The sequence below is a fragment of the Serinus canaria genome, chromosome 5 (genome assembly GCF_022539315.1).
Source record: "Serinus canaria isolate serCan28SL12 chromosome 5, serCan2020, whole genome shotgun sequence".
Classification (NCBI taxonomy): Eukaryota; Metazoa; Chordata; class Aves; order Passeriformes; family Fringillidae; genus Serinus; species Serinus canaria.
In genome coordinates, this window is record NC_066319.1 from 60,213,242 (window position 1) to 60,234,342 (window position 21,101).

At 38.3% G+C, this 21,101-nt stretch overlaps 1 protein-coding gene across 4 annotated transcripts in view; it reads left to right on the top strand.

Annotated features, from left to right (window-relative positions):
* NIN (ninein) overlaps positions 1 to 21,052 on the top strand; it is a 66,502-nt gene extending 45,450 nt beyond the window's left edge. For 3 of the 4 annotated variants that reach the window (XM_030240339.2, XM_050975444.1, XM_030240338.2), the window contains 7 exons: positions 217 to 363; positions 1,191 to 1,364; positions 2,525 to 2,674; positions 3,261 to 3,359; positions 7,026 to 7,196; positions 15,247 to 15,360; positions 17,374 to 21,052. In XM_030240339.2, coding sequence (XP_030096199.1) covers positions 217 to 363; positions 1,191 to 1,364; positions 2,525 to 2,674; positions 3,261 to 3,359; positions 7,026 to 7,196; positions 15,247 to 15,360; positions 17,374 to 17,577 — 1,059 coding nt within the window. In that variant the 3' untranslated portion in view covers positions 17,578 to 21,052. Of the gene's footprint in view, positions 1 to 216; positions 364 to 1,160; positions 1,365 to 2,524; positions 2,675 to 3,260; positions 3,360 to 7,025; positions 7,197 to 15,246; positions 15,361 to 17,373 lie in introns of those variants that run through there. The other variant, XM_050975443.1, reaches the window with a different exon arrangement.
* The last annotated feature ends 49 nt before the right edge of the window (positions 21,053 to 21,101 follow it).

A 21,101-nucleotide genomic window follows, 5' to 3' on the forward strand; every position in this document is an offset into this window, starting at 1 on the left:
CTCTGACACACCTTGAAGCTGTCTCCTCATCCTGTCCCTTGGTCCCTGGAGCAGAGCCTGACCCCTTTTAGTTCCACCTCCCTGCAATCAACTCAATTGAACCTTTTCCAAGGAGGAAATTTTAACTTCACTCCTTCCACCAGAGCTCCTAAATAGCTGATCCACACAGGGAATGTTGATCCAGCAAAAGCCAAGCTGTGCTCCTGCCCTTTGCAGGTTCAGAGCCTCAGTGAAACTCTGCAGAGCACCAACCTCCAAATGGCACAGCTGGAATCTGACCTGCAGCTGGCCCAGCAGGAGAAGGAAAGCCTGAAACAGGAGGTGCTGGCACTGCACAAACAGCTGCAGGGCACCAGTGAGAAGGTAAAGGCTGCAGGCACCTCAGGAGCTGGCTGGGATTGTTGGATATTGGATATAATGTGCAGGATTTTAGCTGGTTATTAAAATTGTGTTTTAAGTGTTGGACGTGCACAGGCAATGGTCAGTCCCTCTCCTGAGTCTCCATTCTTCCCTGAAAGAAACTTTTTGCCAACAAAACCCCCAAATCTGTGGACAGTGCATTAATTTACACTTATCAACCATAAAAATTAAACCAGTCCTTGGCAGAGGGTCTGATTTTCAGTGCAGCTTGGGTTTGAAAGGTACAGAATCACACCAGCCTCTCAGCTAATGAGGGTTTGTATCTGAAGGAGGTTGCAGACAGCAGTCCTGGGATTGCTGTTATGAATTCAGGTACTAATTTGGCTTGTTTGCCTTGTAATTAAGGAATATTTAATGTCCACGTGGAAAAGAGGCAGTTTCATAATTGTACAACAGGAGCTCAGTTACAGCTGTTAGTGCCTGGTATAGAATACTGAGTGCATGGTATAGAATATAAAATACTCAGTGCCTGGTATAGAATACTGAGTTCTGTTTGGCTCTAAAGAGAGCATAAATTGCTTTTTTTGTGCTGCTGAACTCCGTGCACTCCTTGTGCACCCAGCTATTACCCCTGATCTCAGCAGAGGGAAGCACTTGGGACTGGCACATTGGAATTCTTAAGGGAAAACAGTGAGTGGGCTGGGAGGGAGATGGGAATGCTGCAGCTTTGGAGCCTGCACTGACTGAACATCCACCTAAACCCCACCTGAACAGAGCAAATGTCTGCTTCTTTGTTGAAGGCCTAACCCTGCAATTCTGTCTGTCTTAAGAACCTGGTTCTGGAAGTGGCTGTGCCTCCCTCAGGGCTGCAGGAGCAGCAGGGGCCCCTCCCCTGGGATGAGCTGCAGCAGGAGCAGGAGCAGAGGCTGCTCAGGCAGGACAACCAGAGGCTGCAGAGGGAAGTGCAGAGCACAAAAGCAGACCTGGCTCACTCCAGGGAAAAGGTAACCTGGGCAAGCTGGCAGCTCACAGCAGGGCTGGGCTGGGAGCTCTGGAGGTCACTCAGACCACTTTGCACAGATCACAATCCAAGCAGGTTTTGAATATCTGCAAAGAATGAGACCCCACAACGCTCTCAGGATATTTCTCTTCTTTAAAAGCCAATCCTGGTAGTCCTTGTCCAGTCCTGGTGATTCTCTGGAGGTCACTCAGGCCCCTTTGCACAGATCAGAATCCAAGCAGGTTTTGAATATCTGAGACCCCACAACACTCTCAGGACATTTCATTTCTTTTAAAGAAAATCCTGGTAATTCTTGTCTAAGGTTTCAGTCCAACTCCAAGTTAACAAAAAGATTCTTAATATTCCTGATGTTTTTCCTGTGCAAGTTCTACAGAGAATGAGACCCCACAACACTCTCAGGACATTTCTTTTCTTTAAAAGACAATCCTGGTAATTCTTGTCCAAGATTTCAGTCCAACATCAAGTTAACAAAAAGATTCTTAATATTCCCGATGGTTTTCCTGTGCAATTTCTCCAGAGAATGAGACCCCACAACACTCTCAGGATATTTTTCTTCTTTAAAAGCCAATCCTGGTAGTCCTTGTCCAGTCCTGGTGATTCTCTGGAGGTCACTCAGGCCCCTTTGCACAGATCAGAATCCAAGCAGGTTTTGAATATCTGAGACCCCACAACACTCTCAGGACATTTCATTTCTTTTAAAGAAAATCCTGGTAATTCTTGTCCAAGGTTTCTGTCCAACTCCAAGTTAACAAAAAGATTCTTAATATTCCTAACATTCTTCTGGTGCAATTTCTTGGCTCACAGTATTAAGTGGATTATGGGGAGGATAAAGGGGAAAAAAGGCCAAGATGTCAAAAATATCCCAGAGCTGCCCAGAGAAGCTGTGGCTGCTCCTCCATCCCTGGCAGTGCCCAAGGCCAGCTTGGACAGGACTTGGAGCAGCCTGGAACAGTGGGAGGTGTCCCTGCCATGGCAGGGGTGGGATGGGTTGGGATTTAAGGTCCTTTCCAACCCAAACCACCCTGAGATTCTGTGAGCCCAAAACCAGCTGGTATTTTAGATGAAGTGGAATTACCTGGGCCATCCTTTCCCATTTGTTCATCTCTGATTTTTTTCCCATTTGTTCCTCTCTGTTCTCCTCAGATCCGCCAGCTGGAATCCACAATCCTCTCCCTAAAGCACCAAAAGCATCAGAGCCAGGCAGGGATTGTCAAAGCCATGGAGCAGGAGAAGCTGAGCTTGAAGAGAGAGTGTGAGCAGCTTCAGAAGGAGCTGTCATCTGCAAACAGGAAGGTGAGTTCTGGGTGTTTGTGGGGTTTGTGTTTGCACTGTTTTGGGTGGCACACACACAGATCACTGCAGTAGTTTCCATCTCTCAGAAGCTGAAGGGATTTTGAAATATCTCTGGAAACAGAAGCTGTGTTTGAAGTGTTGGACATGCACAGGCAGTGATCAGACCCTCTCCTGAGTCTCCATTCTCCCCTAGAAGAAACCTTCTGCCAACAAAACCCCCAAATCTGTGGACAATGCATGAATTTACACCTATCAGCTGTAAAAATTAAACCAGTCCTTGACAGAGGGTCTCATTTGGGATTGAAAGGTACAGAATCACACCAGGCTCTCAGCTGAGATAACTCCCTAATATCTCAGCAGAAAATTCCCTTCTTCTGCTGGGAATTTGGTGCTCTTTGCCTGTCACCAGTCTGTGTCTGCAGGAGCTGACAGGGCTCTGTGCATCTCCTGTGACACAGCTCCTGCAGCAAAGCACTTTTCTGGTTTTTACACTTGTTTTCTTGGTACTCAGTGGTTCATGAGGGGGGAAAAAACAGATCAAAGGAGAAATTGCTGCTTTTCTGAGGGCACTTTTTGTCTCTGATAGATCAGTCAGATGAATTCTCTCGAACGTGAACTGGAAAGCAGCTCAGAAAATGAAGGGCTGAGAAAAAAGCAAGTCAAGCTGGATGATCAGTTAATGGAGGTACTTTTGAATTGATTTTATTTTAAAACAACTTATGGATGTGTAGCAACAGAGAGAACTGATTGAAACCAGAGGAATTAACCTCTGCTGATGTTTAACCTCCTCTTTCATGGGCAAACATCCTGCTCTCTGAAGCTTGTGTTAATCATAACTCACAAATGGCTTCAGATGGAAAAACAAACAGCAAAGAAATTTGTTTCTGCACTTGAGGCAAGGCTGACACTTCCCTCTTCCTTCCTAAAACATGTCCCCTCAAATTTCCAATCTAATGTTTGTGTGATGCTGCTCTTCATGTAGAAACATGTTCTTATTTCCCCTGTGAATAATTTGCTGGATTTAAGCTTAATATTATCCAAATAGTGAAAAAATAGCAATTTACACAGCTTACTGGTGATTTGAAGGCACAGGTGAAAACTTTAGTGGAGAATCTTCCAAAAGCTGCTGTAAAAGTTCAAAATTTAGGAGTCCTTGGTTATAGGGATGGGCAACTTAACTGTGTTTAGTGCATCCCATTAAATCAGCCCAGACCTCCAAGCTCTCTCTCAGTAGTCTTGCCTAAATTTGATGTCCTGGATTTGAGTTTAAAACATAATATTGAAAAAAAAAAATTAAAACCTTACAATTTTTGACTTGTTCCATAAGTCAAGGCATCTTTTAGATGAGGCTTCTGTAACACTTTATAGATGGCTTCATGTTTTTCATCAAATGGGAGCCATTAGGCTGAGAATCCTGTGTAATTAGTAATAAAACTGGAAAAACCTAATTAGGAAAGATGAGATTTTGCCAAGTTAATGAAAAGACTGTTTATATTCCCTGTGAATTTATTTATATAGTCTTAATTAAGCTTTGGGAAAATGCCAAACACTCAAACCCATAAGCAGCCAGCCTGGGATTGTGTTTTTCTCCTGAAATGTGAATTTCACCCGTGCAGGATTTTGTTCCTCCTGGTAACCTTTTCCCAGCAGGTGTGTGCAACATTCCCTCAGTGATTTGTGACTTCTAACTCTCTCTTTTGTGCCTCTTCTCCTTTTGTCCATGGCTCACCTGGCTAGAACTCAGTGGTTGGAGCTAGCAGAGAAGGGGGCAGTTCTCTCTCTGAAATAGTGTGTGAAGGTAGAGCAATCACTTTTCATGTACCCCCATAGCATGGAGAAAACAATCCTTCATTTTTTTTTTAATGAATATTTTATTTTTTTCTATTTTATTCCATGCATCTCTTGAGTGCAGAAGCCACTATTCATTTCAGTGTCAATTCTGGACAGCTGCCCATGTTCTTTGTGGTGTGTGATGTGCAGTGGGACCCTGAGGAGCTGTGTGCTCCTGAGAGCTTGCCATGAAAATGCAGAGAAATCACCCCATTGCTTCCAAAAGAATCCAAAAAGTGGGAGAATGAAAAGTGGCTTCCTGCTGTGCCCCACTGCCTGTGAGGCTTGAGGGTGTTTGCATCTTTCCCCCTGGTGCCTGCATGCTTCTCCACCAGACTGTCCAGTGGTTCCTCCAATTAATTCATTTCTGATCCCCCTTGGCATCATCCTGGTAGTTTAGCAAGCTCATGGTTGGTCCATTTTCCCCCACAGATGAATGCAGCAGGGCTAAATTGTTTTCATTGCTGTTTCATTAGTAATTATCTTTAAGATGCTGTTAACACTAATTGACTGTTTCCTCATTAGTTACTTGTGTGCTTCACAACATGACAGGAGCCCTGAAAGAAATCCCACCAAAAGCTCTTTATTTTCACTGTTTACATTGTCAGGAAAAGAACAGCTCCTCTACAAACAAAGAGAACCCCTAATTAGCCTTAAAAAGTACAAATAATTCCATTTTGAAGCATTTAGAAACCTATTTTCTGTTTACCTGGAATGGTAACAGGACCAGAGGAGCTGCACCATTGTGAAAAATATTTACAGGTAGAGATGAAGTCAATGAATGAAATATTACCCAAATTGATAATTTTGTCAATTGTGAAAAGGAATTAAAATCAGTTGTGAAAGGGAAAATGAAAATCAGTTGTGAAAGGGAATTAAAATCACCAGATAATCTTACACACCTTTTCCCCAGGGAACAGAGTGATTGTTTTAAGGCAGCAGGACCTTTATGGGAAGAAATTATTGATGCTACACAAATTCCAGCTGCAAATGAGTTTGTCTGAACCATCAGGGATTTTTACTGTCCAGTTCTGGTCCTTTTTAGTATAATTAACTCCTCCAGCTGGGAGTTATTTACCTGAGTTTTGCTTTAGTCTGGAAAAATTCTAAATTATTTCACCTGACTGGCTCAGCTTTTGGTATCTCCACAGTTAGGAGTGAGCATTGGGAAATGTCTCTAGGGTGTTATATATGGAATTTTGAAGGTAACATCAGAGATAAATGTTCCCTAAAGACTAGAAATAATTAGACTAATTATTATTATTAATAATTAGAATAATAGAATATTAGAATATTATAGAATATTAGAATATTAATATAATTAGAATATTATTCTAATTATTATTATTAATAATTAGAATAATAATAATCAGCACAACTTCAGCCTTCTCCTTGAAATGGGAAATTATTGCTACTTACAACTAACCCACTAAATTTCATAGGAATTCATCCAAAATTCTGATTTTTATAATCAGTTAGGAGTGAGCATTGGGAAATATCTCTAGAGTGTTATATACTGAATTTTGAAGGTAATAGCAGAGATAAAAGTTCCCTCTCCTTCCTAAAGATTAGAAACAATCAGCACAACTAATACTCAACACAACTTCAGCCTCCTCCTTGAAATGGGAAATGATTGCTATTTAAAGCTCACCAACTAAAATTTGATAGGAATTCATCCAAAATTCAGTGATTTTATAATTCAGGCCTGAAATGATGACTCAAAGCCCATCTTCCTTGTGTGAAATTCCATCTTTTGTCACCTCTGTCACCAAGTCCAGCCTTGTTCCTCCTGCACATAAAAAAATCGGAGAGCAGCCTGCTCCTGGGGCAGCCCTGGCAGAGGGAGCAGGTGCTGATTTTGGGATTTTGGGATTTTACAGATGCTCCTGGCAGCCCTGGCAGAGGGAGCAGGTGCTGATTTTGGGATTTGGGGTTTTGCAGATGCTCTGGGAGCAGCCCTGGCAGAGGGGGCAGGTGCTGATGTTGGGATTTTGGGGTTTTGCAGATGCTCCTGGGGCAGCCCTGGCAGAGGGAGCAGGTGCTGATTTTGGGATTTTGGGGTTTTACAGATGCTCTGGGGCAGCCCTGGCAGAGGGGGCAGGTGCTGATGTTGGGATTTTGGGGTTCTGCAGATGCTCCCTGGGCAGCTCTGGCAGAGGGAGCAGGTGCTGATTTTGGGATTTTGGGGTTTTACAGATGCTCTGGAGCAGCCCTGGCAGAGGGAGCAGGTGCTGATTTTGGGATTTTGGGATTTTACAGAGGCTCCTGGGCAGCCCTGGCACACGGAGCAGGTGCTGCTGTTGGGATTTTGGGGTTTTGCAGATGCTCCTGGGCAGCCCTGGCAGAGGGAGCAGGTGCTGATTGGGATTTTGGGCGATTTTGGGGGTTTTGCAGATGCTCCTGGAGCAGCCCTGGCAGAGGGAGCAGGTGCTGATTTTGGGATTTTGGGGTTTTACAGATGCTCTGGAGCAGCCCTGGCAGAGGGAGCAGCTGCTGATGTTGGGATTTTGGGGTTTTGCAGATGCTCCAGTCCAGGGGGATGCATAGCCAGAGCTCCCAGCAGCAAGGCTGTGCCACGGTGCCCAGGGAACAATTCCTGCAGCTCCAGCAGCAGCTGCTGCAGGCAGAGAGGAGGAGTCAGCACCTCCAGGAAGAGCTCCAGAGCAGACCCTCGGGGACAAACATGCAGCAGGTAAGGCCCTCTGACCTGAAAGTGGAAATTTTTCAAGGTTTTGGTTTAGTTGCCTTGGGTTTTTTTTGGTTTTTAATTCTGGTGAGATCCATTCTCTGTTTATGCCAGTTCAAAAATGCCATTCCATGGCAGCAAGGATGTGTAAACCTGCTGGTCAGTGTGCTCAGCTTGAGCCACAGCTCTTTCTGAAGTCCTCCTAATTTTTTTTGAGATCAAACCACTCCCACCCACATTTCACTGCCTCTCCTCCTCCTGCTCCATGTGCACTCAGTGTCTGCAGGGGCTTTTTTTGTTCTTTCTTCCCCTCCTGCCCCTGCCTAGAGCTGTTCTTTTCCAAACACACCACACCAGCTCTTGCACACCCACCCATCCCAGAAAATCCTAATTTGGGCTGCTGCTGTCCCAGGGAATGTGTCACTTTTAGCAGAGCAAACACAAATTCATCCTTTTCCTAAAGTTTTTCCTGATCTTTCTTCTTCCTGATCTGGCCATGAAACAAGACACTGGAACTGTTGGACAGAAACCTCAACATTTCTAAAGGGAAAACCAATTCCAAGGGGGATTTATTCATCCACTCACTTTTAGGGGCAATTTTTTACCTTGCAAAGCTGAATTCTAGGCAATAAAAAGGTTTGTATCTGCCATATAAAAATTGCCAAATGATCCTTTTCTTCCAAAAGTAATTGGATCTCTAAATGTCTGAAGCTTTGGTTCAGACCAAATAATGTCTTTAAAATAATATTACACCTTTACCTTATAAGAAAAGATAAAGTTCTAAGTAACCTGAATTATATTAAATAATATAATTTCATGTAAATTAATACTTTATTTATATTTAGTATTTATCTATTTTAGATGAATATTATTTAGATTACACATAGTAACCTAAATTAATTTTTTATTTATCTATTTAGATGAGATATTTATTTAGACTTACACATAGTAACCCAATTCATGTTTATTATTTATCTAGTTTAGATATTTATTTAGATTTCCACATAGTAACCTAAATTTATGTTTAGTATTTTATCTATTTTAGATGAGGTATATATTCAGACTTGCACTTAGCTAATAGTACTTTATCTCATTTATTTACCTATTTATTCATCTGGTAGCAGGAATAAAACCACTCCTCTTATATTTAAAATTTAGATTGCCATTATACTTTAAAATAATAATAATAATAATAATAATAGATATAATAATAATAATAAATGATTGAATTGAAATGATAAAAACACCAAGACTTTGAAGCTCAAAAATCTCTGAATGTGGTAAAAGGTATTCCAGAAAAAAAAGGGATTATGGAGAGAGCATAGGCAGTAACCAGTTTTTAAAGTATCCAAAACTTGGAGTAAATTTTTCTTTTTAAGAAAGGTAGAAAATCAAAATGCTTCATTCAAAAATAAAAGCAAATCATTGCAGTTCAGTAGAAATAAATGGATTGTAAGGTTCCTTTTCAGAAGTTCCCATCCCATGGGGAGCAAAAAGTGCAGTGGAATTGAAGAATCAATGCCAGCCCCAGTGCAGCAGTGGCAGATGGAGTGTGCTGGGATGAGTTTGGAATTTGGATTTTGGATTTTGGAGCAGTCTGCACACGAGTCACATCCTGGAACTTGCACTTCTAGAGATGAATTTCCTGGAAAAGCTTTGGGAGATTAAAAATACTTAGAGAGGCTTTAAAAATGTGCTGTCAGTGCACTAATGCACTTGATCCTTGTGATTTTGTTCCTTAAAATGAGTGGATATTCTGCTTTAGAACCCCCTTTTTACTAGAGAACTCCCTAAATCACTGGGAAAAACCTGCCCTTATAAACAAAGATTTGTCTCCACTTGGTGAGCACCTCCTGCCCGAGTCTCTGTTGATTTTTCTTTGCCATGCTGATTTTTAGGGTTTTTCATTTAGCTGAGCTCGTGTCCCTTTTCCTGTCCCCTCTAGTCCCATGCTAACCCCTCTCCATCACCCTCTCACCTGGGAGTACAAGCTCAGGTTATCTCCACATCTCAAATTAATCATTTCATTCTGCTGCTTTGCATTTTGCAGCTTTTTACATCCTGTCTAAAGAGGGATCCAAAGTTATCCCTTGTGTTTTTTTTGTTTTTTAATGGAGTTATTTTGTGTTTAATCCTGCTTTGCTTTTTGATAGTTTTCATTGCTTTTTGGTTCTCTGTGGTTTTTCTCTCCTTTCACAGTCAGCCCTGAGTGGTTTTCACCCACTGTCATGTTTGAGTTTAAATTCAATGGAATTGGAACTCCTGAGCTGCCTGCACTGGGTTAACCTGTGTGCATTCCTCTGAATTCCCAGTGATTGCTTCTGCTGTGACTACCCCAGATCCCTTTCCCAATAACCAACCCTGGGAGCCAATTAATTACCCAATTAATTACCCTGTTCATCAGCCAGTGTTTCCCAAAGCTTGCCTAGCACTGATTAATGCTTGAGTTCTCCCTTTGTACAGCTCTTTATTTCAAATTTCATATCCCTGAGAGGAAACAACAAGGTTTGACAGGGAAATGCAAAGTTTCCAAAGGAGGGCAAATTTGGCTACATTTTTCCCAAATTCTTGGAAATCTGTGAGAATTTTATATATATATAAATTTATATTATATGTTCATATATAAAATAATATACAAAAACCCAATTATATATATATAATAATATTATATCTATATACAATATAGATGTAAAATAATTTACTATATTTATGTATAATATCTGGATACATTTTCCCAAATGCCAGGCAATCTCTGAGGTTTTTTATATGTATTTTATACATACATACATACATATTTATGTTTATAATTTTTAATTTATATATATACATATAATTTATATATAATATCTCAACATGACTTTCCTAAATGCTTGGCAATCCGTGAAGTTTTTTATATATATTTTTTTATATCTCTATATAATATTTGGCTGCATTTTTCCCAAATGCTTGGCACTCTGTGACGTTTTATATATTTTTTAAAATATATATAATTTTTAAAATATTTATATATAACATTTGGATACATTTTTTCCAAATGCCTGGCAATCTGTGAGATTTTTCTGGATATATTTTAAACATCTATATATTATAATATCCATATATTTAAATATCAATACATTATATTTATATATAAAGTTTGGCTACATTTTTTCCAAATGACTGGCAGTCTATGAAGTATTGTATATATATTTATATATATATTTTTTTTTTTAATTTATATATAATATTTTCTCCAAATTCTTTGCAGTCTATGAGGTATTATATATATTTTATATATATATATAAATATTTCTATATAATGTCTGAATACATTTTTCCCAAATACTTGGCAATCAGTGAGGTTTATATTTATATATATATAAATTTAATATTTTTTTATATAATGTTTGGATATATTTTCCAAAATTCTTGGCAGTCTGTGAGGTATCTTACATATATTTTTATATATAAATATTATATTTCTATATAATGTCTGCATACATTTTTCCCATAAGCTTGGCAATCTGTGAGGTTTTATATTTTTTATATATACATATATAAATATATATATATATATTTATTTTTATATATAATGTTTGAATATATTTTCCAAAATTCTTGGCAGTCTGTGAGGTATTTCATAAATATATATATATATTAAAAAAATAATAAAATATATATATAATGTCTTGATACCATTTTCCCAAAAGCTTGACAATCTGTGAGGTTTGATATATTTTTTAATATTTGCAGATAATGGTTGGATACAGTTTTCCCAAATTCTAGGCAATCTGTGAGGTTTATAGTTTGTTAGATATACATATATATAGTATAAGATAAGAATAGATATACAAGATAGAGATGAGGAGATAGTTAGAGAATTTTAAATATATAGATAATTAGATATGTATATATACTTAAATATATAATTATTTCTATTTTTTATTTATATATTTACATATTTATAATATATATATTATATATAATGTTTGAATATATTTTTTCCAAAATTCTTGGCAGTCTGTGAGGTATTTCATTATATATTTTTAATATATATATTTAGGTATAATGTCTTGATACGGTTGTCCCAATAGCTTGGCAATCGTGGAGGTAGGTTTTATAGAAAGATAAACATAGAGAGATAGAGAGAGAGATAGAGAAGAGAGATAGAGAAGAGATAGAGAAATAGGAGACAGAGAGATAAACAGAGAGATACAGAGATGAGACATAAACACAAGATACAGACACATACATAGACACAGTAGAGATACACATAGATATGACACACATATGAGACACAGATATACACATATATGACATAGATACATATATACACAGATATATAATATAACACACATATATATACACACACATATATATATGCACATGTATATATACATATATAAAATATTATATTTCTATATAATGTCTGCATACATTTTTCCTAATGCTTGACAATCTGTGAGATTTTATATATTTTTATATATTTTTAATAGATATTTTATATATTTTTAATATATATATATATAATATTTGATACATTTTTCCCACATTCCTGGCAATCTGTGAGGTTTTCTATACGTTATATGAGATTTCCATGCTATAAATGAGATTTAGAAGGCGAGAGAGAGGAGGAAACCTTTGCTGAGTCAATCGCTGTCCCTGATCTCCCCAAACCCATGGCAGAGCCCTTAGGTGCAGGCAGTGCCCCCCTCCCATCTGTGCAGTGCCAATATTGATAATCCAGCTATCAAACCCTCTGCATGTTCTCTGTGTGTGTGTGTGTGTTTAGTCCTGCTGGCTCTGCAGTTGTGGTGCTTTCTGTGGATGTTTTAGCAGCTCTTGGATGGCAGGGTGAAGTGTTGCCCCTTCCCTTCTTTCCCCAGGCCGTGCTGGCGGAGCAGCGCGCAGTGCACGCCGATTCCTGCCGCAGGATTGGGCACCTCTGACACCTCGGCTGCTCCTGGGCCAGCCCTTTGCCATGGCAGGCACACACACCTGCCATAAGCTCACGAAACTTCACATCAAAAAACAATTTGTTTACCTTTTTTTTAATTTGTTTTTAATTTTGTTGTTAAGTTGTTTCATTTTTTATAAGTTTTTGATTTTTATGTTACTTGTTTTAATGTTTTTTGTTCTTTTTTGTAATTGTTCTTTTCATTTTTTTAATTCGTTTTTTTATTTTTTTCAGTTTTTTTCATTTATTTGTTATTTTATTTTTTGACTTTTATTTTGTACTCATTTTTTCTTTATTTTACAGTTGTTTCAAGTTTTTTCTTGTTTGTCATTTTGAAGTTTTAATTTTTATTTTTTTAAAATGTATTTTTGTACAATTTATTGTTTTCAATTTATTTTTTTAAAGTTATTTCCACTTTTGTTTTACCTTTAGTTTTTTCAATTTATTTTTTCCACGTTTATTTTTTGTCAACTTATTTCTTTAAACTGTATTTTTTTAACCTTATTTTTTTACACTTTATTTTTTTACCCTTCATTTTTTCAACATTTTATTTTTTCCCACTTTGTTTTTCACTTTGTTTTTTACTTTGTTTTTTCACCTTTGTTTTTTCCACTTTGTTTTTTTCCCTTTGTTTTTTTCCCATTGTTTTTTCCCTTTTCCTTTTTTTATTCCTTTTTTCTTGTTCTTTTTCCCTTTATTTTTGTTTTTCCCTTTATTTTTGTTTTTCCCTTTATTTTTGTTTTTCCCTTTATTTTTGTTTTTCCATTTATTTTTCCTTTATTTTCATTTTTTTCCTTTTTCATCCTAAAAATGCAACAAAAAAAAAAGTCTCCACAGTGTTATTTTCTTATTTATTTGTCTAGAAGCTATTTTGTGAAAGCTCAGAAGCTTCCAGAAGCTTTTTAAAATGTGTTCCAAACGGGTTTTATTTATGTTATTTAAAATGTGCAGTTGTTTTGTGTGGGAAAGAGCCTATTTTTCTCAAATGGTACTAATTTTCTATGAGATTTGCAGAAAACCTGGGGTATTTATACTGCATTTTTGTAAAAGATGTATAAACTTTTTAACAGGGAAAGATGCCCTTTTTTGGATGTAAATGAAAAATAAAATCTTTTTTTTAAGCATTCTGTCTCTTGTCTTCATAGAAATCAAGAATTTCCACTTCAAGGATGAACAAATTTTAGACAAAATATTTCTCTTTGATAGGGAACATTGTTATACCAGCAGTTCTGGGAAATATTTGTGGTGGGGATGTATTAGAGGACAGAAATTCAGCTTTTCTTTAGCAGAGGTACCTGAAAATTTAAGAAAATGAGAGATCTTCTACTGCTGTGGCCATCAAGTCAAAAAGGGAAAATTATTGTTTCGTGGACAAAATTCTGTAGTTTTTATTTTGTCTCAAAGTAGGATTTTAATAAATTTGCATTAATTTAGTAGGATTTAATCCTAATTTAATTAAATTAGGATTGTAATCCTTTAACAGTTCAGCAGAACTCCTCTTTGAGGCCTGGGATTTTTCTGCTTGCAGCCACGAACCATTTCAGCTGTTTGCTTGTAAAGATCTTTTTCCCTCCTATTTTTCAAGACCTTAAAGCTGCTGCCTGAGCTGACTTCTCCCATTTAACACAAAATAATGGGAAGTGAGAAATTTAAGTGAGAATATTTAAGTGAGAATATTTAAGTGAGATATATTTAAGTGAGAATATTTAAGTGAGATATTAGTGAGATATTTAAGTGAGAAATTTAAGGAGAATATTTAAGTGAGATTAAGTGAGAATATTTAAGTGAGAATATTTAAGTGAGAATATTTAAGTGAGAATATTAAGTGAGAATATTAGTGAGAATATTAAGTGAGATATTTAAGTGAGATATGTAAGTGAGATTATTTAAGTGAGATCTTTAAGTGAGATTATTAAGTGAGATTATTTAAGTGAGATTATTTAAGTGAGTGAGTTATTTAAGTGAGATTATTTAAGTGAGATTATTGAAGGATCAAAGATATTGAGACCTCTCTAATTCTTCTTTTGCACAAAATCACTCACTCAGGGCTCCTGCAACCCCTGGGAAGTGGAATGAGGAATTCCAGGGGTTTGAATTCCAATCCAATCCCATTAATTCAGAAAAATATCCACTCCACCCACACAGTAAAACTCTTTTCTGTGGGACTCTAATGTAATTAATTTTCATAAAAATAGATGAGCACATGACCTCATACACAGATAAATAAATAAAATGTTGAGTGAGCTTTTATCAGCCCCCCAGGGGATCATTTTGTGGCGTTTAGATCAGGAATTCCCTCCCTAAAGCAAATTTTCATTTATCCTCCTCCACAGGTGGGGTGGGGTTGGCTTTGAAGGTGTTTTGGTTTGGGTTGGTGCTTTCTCAAACTTTAATCTCCTCAAATGACTGCCTGGAATTTGAGTACCAAACCAGCATTAAAATAAAATCCCAAATTCCCTGCAGTTCCTAAATCCAAACAAGTTCTTTTATAATTCCTGATGTTTCTTATTTATTTGGGAAGATTTCTCTCAGGTGTTTGTGTGACATGACACAGAATTATGATGCTTTTAGTTGCACTGTCACCTTGCTGAAGAAAAAGAAGAAAAACCAGTTGAGGGTTCTGAAAACCAATCTAAAAAGATGTAAAAAATAAAATTTGGAATCCTACTTCTTTTGGATATTCCTCAGTTTCAAGGGCTCTCTCCATGGGAGAGTTACACTGTCAAACATGACCTTTTAACTTCACCTTCTTTTTATTCTAAAACCATTAAATTGGCTTTTTTTTTTTCCCACATTCATCAGAAATTTGGCAGCACCAAAGAAAAAGAAAAGGAAATTATTCACCTCTGTTACAGACAGACAAGACAGAATAAGTTCTGAATTTTATATGATTTTTTCCTTGGTTTGGTAATTTCAAATATAACTTGCTTGGAAAACCAGTGCAATGCTGAGAGTGTCCTTTAAGTGATGCCATAAATATTTTCCTTCAATTAAAGGTTTATTATTTAATTGCCTCTAAATCAGACTGAAATGTGGATGGCCACCAATTTTCTTGACTATAAACTGGGAAAACAAACCAGATGAATGGGAGCTGATTTTGAACTGATTTTTCCCATCCAGGGGGGTCATGAGCAGCTCCTAACAATGATGGAAGAGCGGATGATGGATGTGGAGCAGAAATTAAGGCTTGTGAAGAGGCTTCTCCAAGATAAAGTCCATCAGCTCAAAGAACAAGTAAGTGCTCCTGGAATTCCTCAAACCTTCCCCATTCCTTCTGTCAACCCCTAAGAGGGCAAAAGCTGCCAAGCTCTTGTTCAGAATAAAGTTAAAAGTGGTTTTATTTCATTTTATTCTGAGCTCAACTATAGCATATTTGCCCAAAACTTCATAAAAACTCCAAATTGGGGATTAAATCCACCACTCATTAATTTCTTAAATCAAGAAACAAAAATTAAATTTCAGCTGAGGATGCTAACTGGAAAAGTTGCTTAGAAAAGGAAGAAAAAATAATTTCCTGAGGAGAAAATATTGATTTCTTTGAGGCCTCCTGCCCCAAATTCATCCTTTTTGGGGTTTTTGGAAATATCTCTGTGGGATCACTGAGCTTGTGGATTATTTTGTGCACTACATTTATCCTTAGAGGATAAATGGTGTAAAGGAGAATTCACCTGACAAGATGGTTTTGAATCCCTCTGTTACCAACCCCATCTCCTTAAAAACCTTTCTCCATCTCAAAAATTTCCGAGCATCTCTACAAACTCTGGGTTTTGAATGCGAGGAGTGGGGTTTTACTTTGATATTTGAATTATAATTGACACACTCACCTACTTCCCCACTTCTTTTGGAGTTTTATTTTGCCTTTTGCTGAGTCCCTTGTCCCATTCCCACCCCAGCTTTCCAAGAACACCCAGAGTTACCAACCCCATCTCCTTAAAAAAACCTTTCCAGTCTCAAAACTTTCTGAGCATCTCTAAAGACCTTGGGTTTTTAATGAGATAAGTGGGGTTTTACTTTGATATTTGAATTATAATTAACACATTCACCTACTTCCCCACCTCTTTTGGAGTTTTATTTTGTCTTTTGCTGAGTCCCTTGTCCCATTCCCACCCCAGCTTTCCAAAAACACCCAGAGTTACCAACCCCATCTCCTTAAAAAAACCTTTCCAGTCTCAAAACTTTTCAGGAGCATCTCTACAAACTCTGGGTTTTGAATGAGAGGAGAGGGGTTTTACTTTGATATTTGAATTATAATTAACACACTCACCTACTTCCCCACTTCTTTTGGAGTTTTATTTTGCCTTTTGCTGAGTCCCTTGTCCCATTCCCACCCCAGCTTTCCAGGAATACCAAGGGTTTCCAACCTCATCTCCCTAAAAAACCTTTCCAATCTCAGACTTTTCTGAGCATCTCTGAAGACTCTGGGTTTTTAATGAGAGGAGTGGGGTTTTACTTTGATATTTGAGCTATTGACACATTCAAGGGTCACCAACCCCATCTCCTTAAAAAACCTTTCCAGTCTCAAAACTTTCTGAGCATCTCTGAAGACCCGGGTTTTTAATGAGATCAGTGGGGTTTTACTTTGATATTTGAATTATAATTGACACACTCACCTACTTCCCCACTTCTTTTGGAGTTTTATTTTGCCTTTTGCTGAGTCCCTTGTCCCATTCCCACCCCAGCTTTCCAGGAATACCAAGGGTCACCAACCCCATCTCCTTAAAAAAACCTTTCCAGTCTCAAAACTTTTCAGGAGCATCTCTACAAACTTTGGGTTTTGAATGAGAGGAGTGGGGTTTTATTTTGATATTTGAGCTATAATTAACACATTCAAGGGTCACCAACCCCATCTCCTTAAAAAACCTTTCCAGTCTCAAAACATCCACAACATCTCTAAAGACCCCAGGTTTTTAATGAGAGGAGAGGGGTTTTACTTTGATAATTGAATTATAATTGACATTCACCTACTTCCCCACTTCTTTTGGAGTTTTTTTTGCCTTTTGCTGAGTCCCTTGTCCCATTCCCACCCCAGCTTTCCAAAAATACCAAGGGTTTCCAACCCCATCTCCTTAAAAAACCTTTCCAGTCTCAAAACTTTCTGAGCATCTCTGAAGACTCCGGGTTTTGAATGAGATCAGTGGGGTTTTATTTTGATATTTGAGCTATAATTAACACATTCACCTACTTCCCCACTGCTTTTGGAGTTTTATTTTGCCTTTTGCTGAGTCCCTTGTCCCATTCCCACCCCAGCTTTCCAAGAACACCAAGGCTGATGCCATGGTCAAGGATCTCTACGTGGAGAACGCGCAGCTGCTGAAGGCTCTGGAGGTGACAGAGCAGAGGCAGAAAACTGCAGAGAGGAAAAATTATTTACTGGAAGAGAAAATTGCCAACCTCAACAGAATAGTGAAGAATTTGGCCTCCCCCTCCTTCAGCCCAGAGATCAGGTCATAGCAAAGCTGTTGTGTGTCACAGCCCCGTGCACTTTACTGAAATGGGAATATTTCAGCTTCTCACTGTGTTGCCTTTTGTTACTGAATGAGTTTTAGTTACAGATGCCTCCCCAGAGAGCACAGAGCTGATTCCCAAAATGGACACTACCAAAGGGGAATTTTGTTGGTTCCCAAACTGGGATTCTGCCAAGTTTTGCCTAAAAGTAATCATCACTATGTAAAAAAACCCCAAACTTACGTTTTTCTTGGTTAACCTATTTTGATGCCTTGGCTTTCATTTCAAATCCAAATTCTGAATTTCCTGTACTGGATCATCTAGACTGAAGCAAAGGCCTAAAGAAAACTCCAGTTGTTGAACTGAAAACTGAATATTTTCAGCTTTCTAAAATAGCTCCAAACTTAGAAACGTTGATGGGTCAGTCTTCAAAGCTGTCAGCAAAAATGTTACTGAAGGCAAGACTTTGCTGCTATGGGCTGTGTCCTGTACACTGATTCTGGTTTCTCTAAAGCAATTAGTCATTAGGCTTCTGGGTTGTTCTTCATGGCTGTTTCTCTGCAGAGCTCAGAAAAAACAGATTTATTTAAAATACACAACTAGACTACTGCCTCCAGCTAAGTGTGACAATATTTCATCTGAAGAAATTTCCCAACTAGCAAATAAAGACTATTATTTCTTTTTTTTTTTAAGCTGTGCTGTCAGACAACTCTGAATTGTAGAGGCCTTACAGTTTTTGTATATGGAAATAAGTTAAGCCAAGGAAGAGTCACTCAGCAGGAGCAAAGATGGGAGTTTGGGTGATGTGATTTGTAAATTCAGTAAAGCAGGGCAGTGTGTTTGTTAAACAGCTGGCAGGAGGATGAAGAGGGGCACTTGGATGGTTTTGTCAGAGGGATCCTGTGTTTGGAACCCTCATGAGCATGGAGCTTTGCCAAGAATGCAGCATTTGCTCTGACCTGAGGAATCATCTGGAAAAGTCTTTTGTGTCAATCCTAGTGCAGCATCTGTCATGAGCTGTGAAGAAACATTCAGGGTAATCATGAACTCAGGGAGTATCAGCCTAAATCAGCTTCCTTCAGCTGTAAATGTGGGTAGAGATGTCAGCAGAGGGAGATAAACACCCCTGAGGGAAAGCAGGACACACCAAATTGGATTTGGGTGAGTGTTTCCTTGGTGCTCCTTCCCCAGGTTGCAGAGGAGCGTCAAGGTTTGGGATGAGGGTGGTGCCTCCTCTTGGATCAGTGGAGAAATGGGAATTTTTGCCAGAGAAGCAGCTGGATCAGAGCCTGCCTGCTCAAGGGGGTGTGTGTTAACCTGCCCTGCCTCCCCCAGACCAGTCAGACACAACTAAACATTGTAAATCAAACTGGGGCCATTCTGGAATACTTGAAACAGGACCTCTTTAAATGCAAGGGGTTGGGAGGGGAAGGAAGAGGTGTTTTGTCTCAGAGACCGCTGGCAAGCTGATCATTCTGTCAGGAGCCAAAATTCCTCCAGAAGCTGGGGTAAAACTGCCTGCAAGCTGTGGAGGAGCAGATGGAAAATGAGTTTTACTGATGTGGCTGAGAGGATGTTCCCTGTGCCTCTGGGGTTAATTACCAATTTTGGAGGGTTTGTGGATTGAATCCACAAACCCCAAAGACACAGGAAGTGACTTTTTCCTCCTCTATTGCTTTGTGCAGGCAACAAAGTGGAAATGGAAATAGAATCATGGAATATCAACATGTTGGAATCCTCACAAATTATTCCACTGCTGTGCTCTTCTAATTGCATGGAGTGGAGATTTCTCCAAGTCATCCCAAATTCAAGGATTTACAGATTTTTCAGAGGCTGCAAAAATATTTTCAGAAACTGGAAATGTCTTAAATTGATAGGAACCTGAGGGTTTGAAAATCTGAAGTAGTGATTTCTTGGTACTTTTATCACCAAGTGATCTGAGTTATATGATCATAAATCTCTGTGTGGGTACCAGAGCTGTGTGTTGGCAAAGTGGCAACTGAGCACACCCTAAACCCACGCTCTGGAAATCAGCAGAGTTCCAAATTAATTCCAGGAAACAAAAGAAATGAGGTTCAGAACTGTATTTGGAAAAAAAATATTATCTAGTACATTTTAAGACTACTTCATACCTTGACCTTGATTTACTTGTGTCTGTGACCAAAGTCTAAAAGGAAGGAATGAATATTTCACTTCAATTATTGTGCAATTTCTTTCAAGTTGCTCAATTTAAAGGCTGGGCTACTTCACTAATTCTTTTAATCTGGTTTTTATAAACCAAACACAGACATTGCTAGAGCACAGCACCAAAAAGGGAGAAGCAGAAATAGGGAAAAGGGAGTTTGGGTTTTTTCCCTTTCTCCCCTATCCTACCTTGCTGTACTTCTCTTTCACTAAACTTCAGAAAAAACCAACTGAACTGCAGGAGAGAGGAGGAGGAAAACATCCTGTTGGTAAAAAACTCCAATTTCACTGGGAGATTTGTGTGGATTCATTCTCAGAAGTGCCTTTTGCCTTCCTGTACTGTAGTGGCTGGGTTGCCACAGGACAATTGAGGACAATCCCCTCCCAAAAAGAGGGATCCCAGAGAAAGGCAGAGCCGCTTCCAGACGGGTGGCACCTCGCTCCTGAATTCATTGTGTCAGCTCAGAAGAGGAGCAGCTGTTTTACAAAGTCCAGGCTACTGAAAATTAGCATAGAAACACATAATTTATTAAGCATTAGGGGTGTTTTGTGCATGAATGTGTCTCCTATGCAGAATAGGCAAAAAACCAAAGTATTTAATGTTATTGTTGCAGTCAAAAATCACTGAACTTTTTAGGGCCTTGTTCCTACAACAGGTCCTGCCACGTCAGATATGAACTACTTCATTACCAGAAGGTGTTTTAAATGTTTTCAACTCTTACTTTATGAATCACTGTGAAAATAAAGGCACGTAGACATTTCAGGTTGGGGGTTTTGGAAGGGGACAGACCCCAAGTTAAATAGAGGTGTACAAAATTCACGCAGCTGAAGTGCTGCTTGTCAATTTGGAATGATTTAAAAGTTTACATTGTGGCACATGCTCCAAGTAGTACTTTAAATACGAGGAAAAATGGAGTTGTTTGGATTCTGCTTGGGGAAAGAAACAGGATTTTAACATATTTGTTTTAGCCAGGTTCTGTGTTAGGTATAGCAGGGAGGAACAGTCTGGATTGATCAAGAGTAAAATCCTTTTGTTAACTTCCAGCAAATGCCATCCCTGTCACTCAGGTTTTCCATAATTTACCTATCCAATCTCTGTTCGGTGTCATTTAATTACAAACAACTTCTGTATAAAGGAAAACAAATGTATATATATTTTTTTGTATTGAGTTTTTGTTCTGGTGTAATATATTGTCCTTAGAACGTCATGTAAAGCTGAGAGATGAAGCAAGTGACACATTATTTATAATGAGCATATAAAAAATACAATTATGTACAATGCATACTTGTGTCCTTTGGTTTTTGTCCAACATGAAAATCATAGAATAATTTGGGTTGGCAGGGAC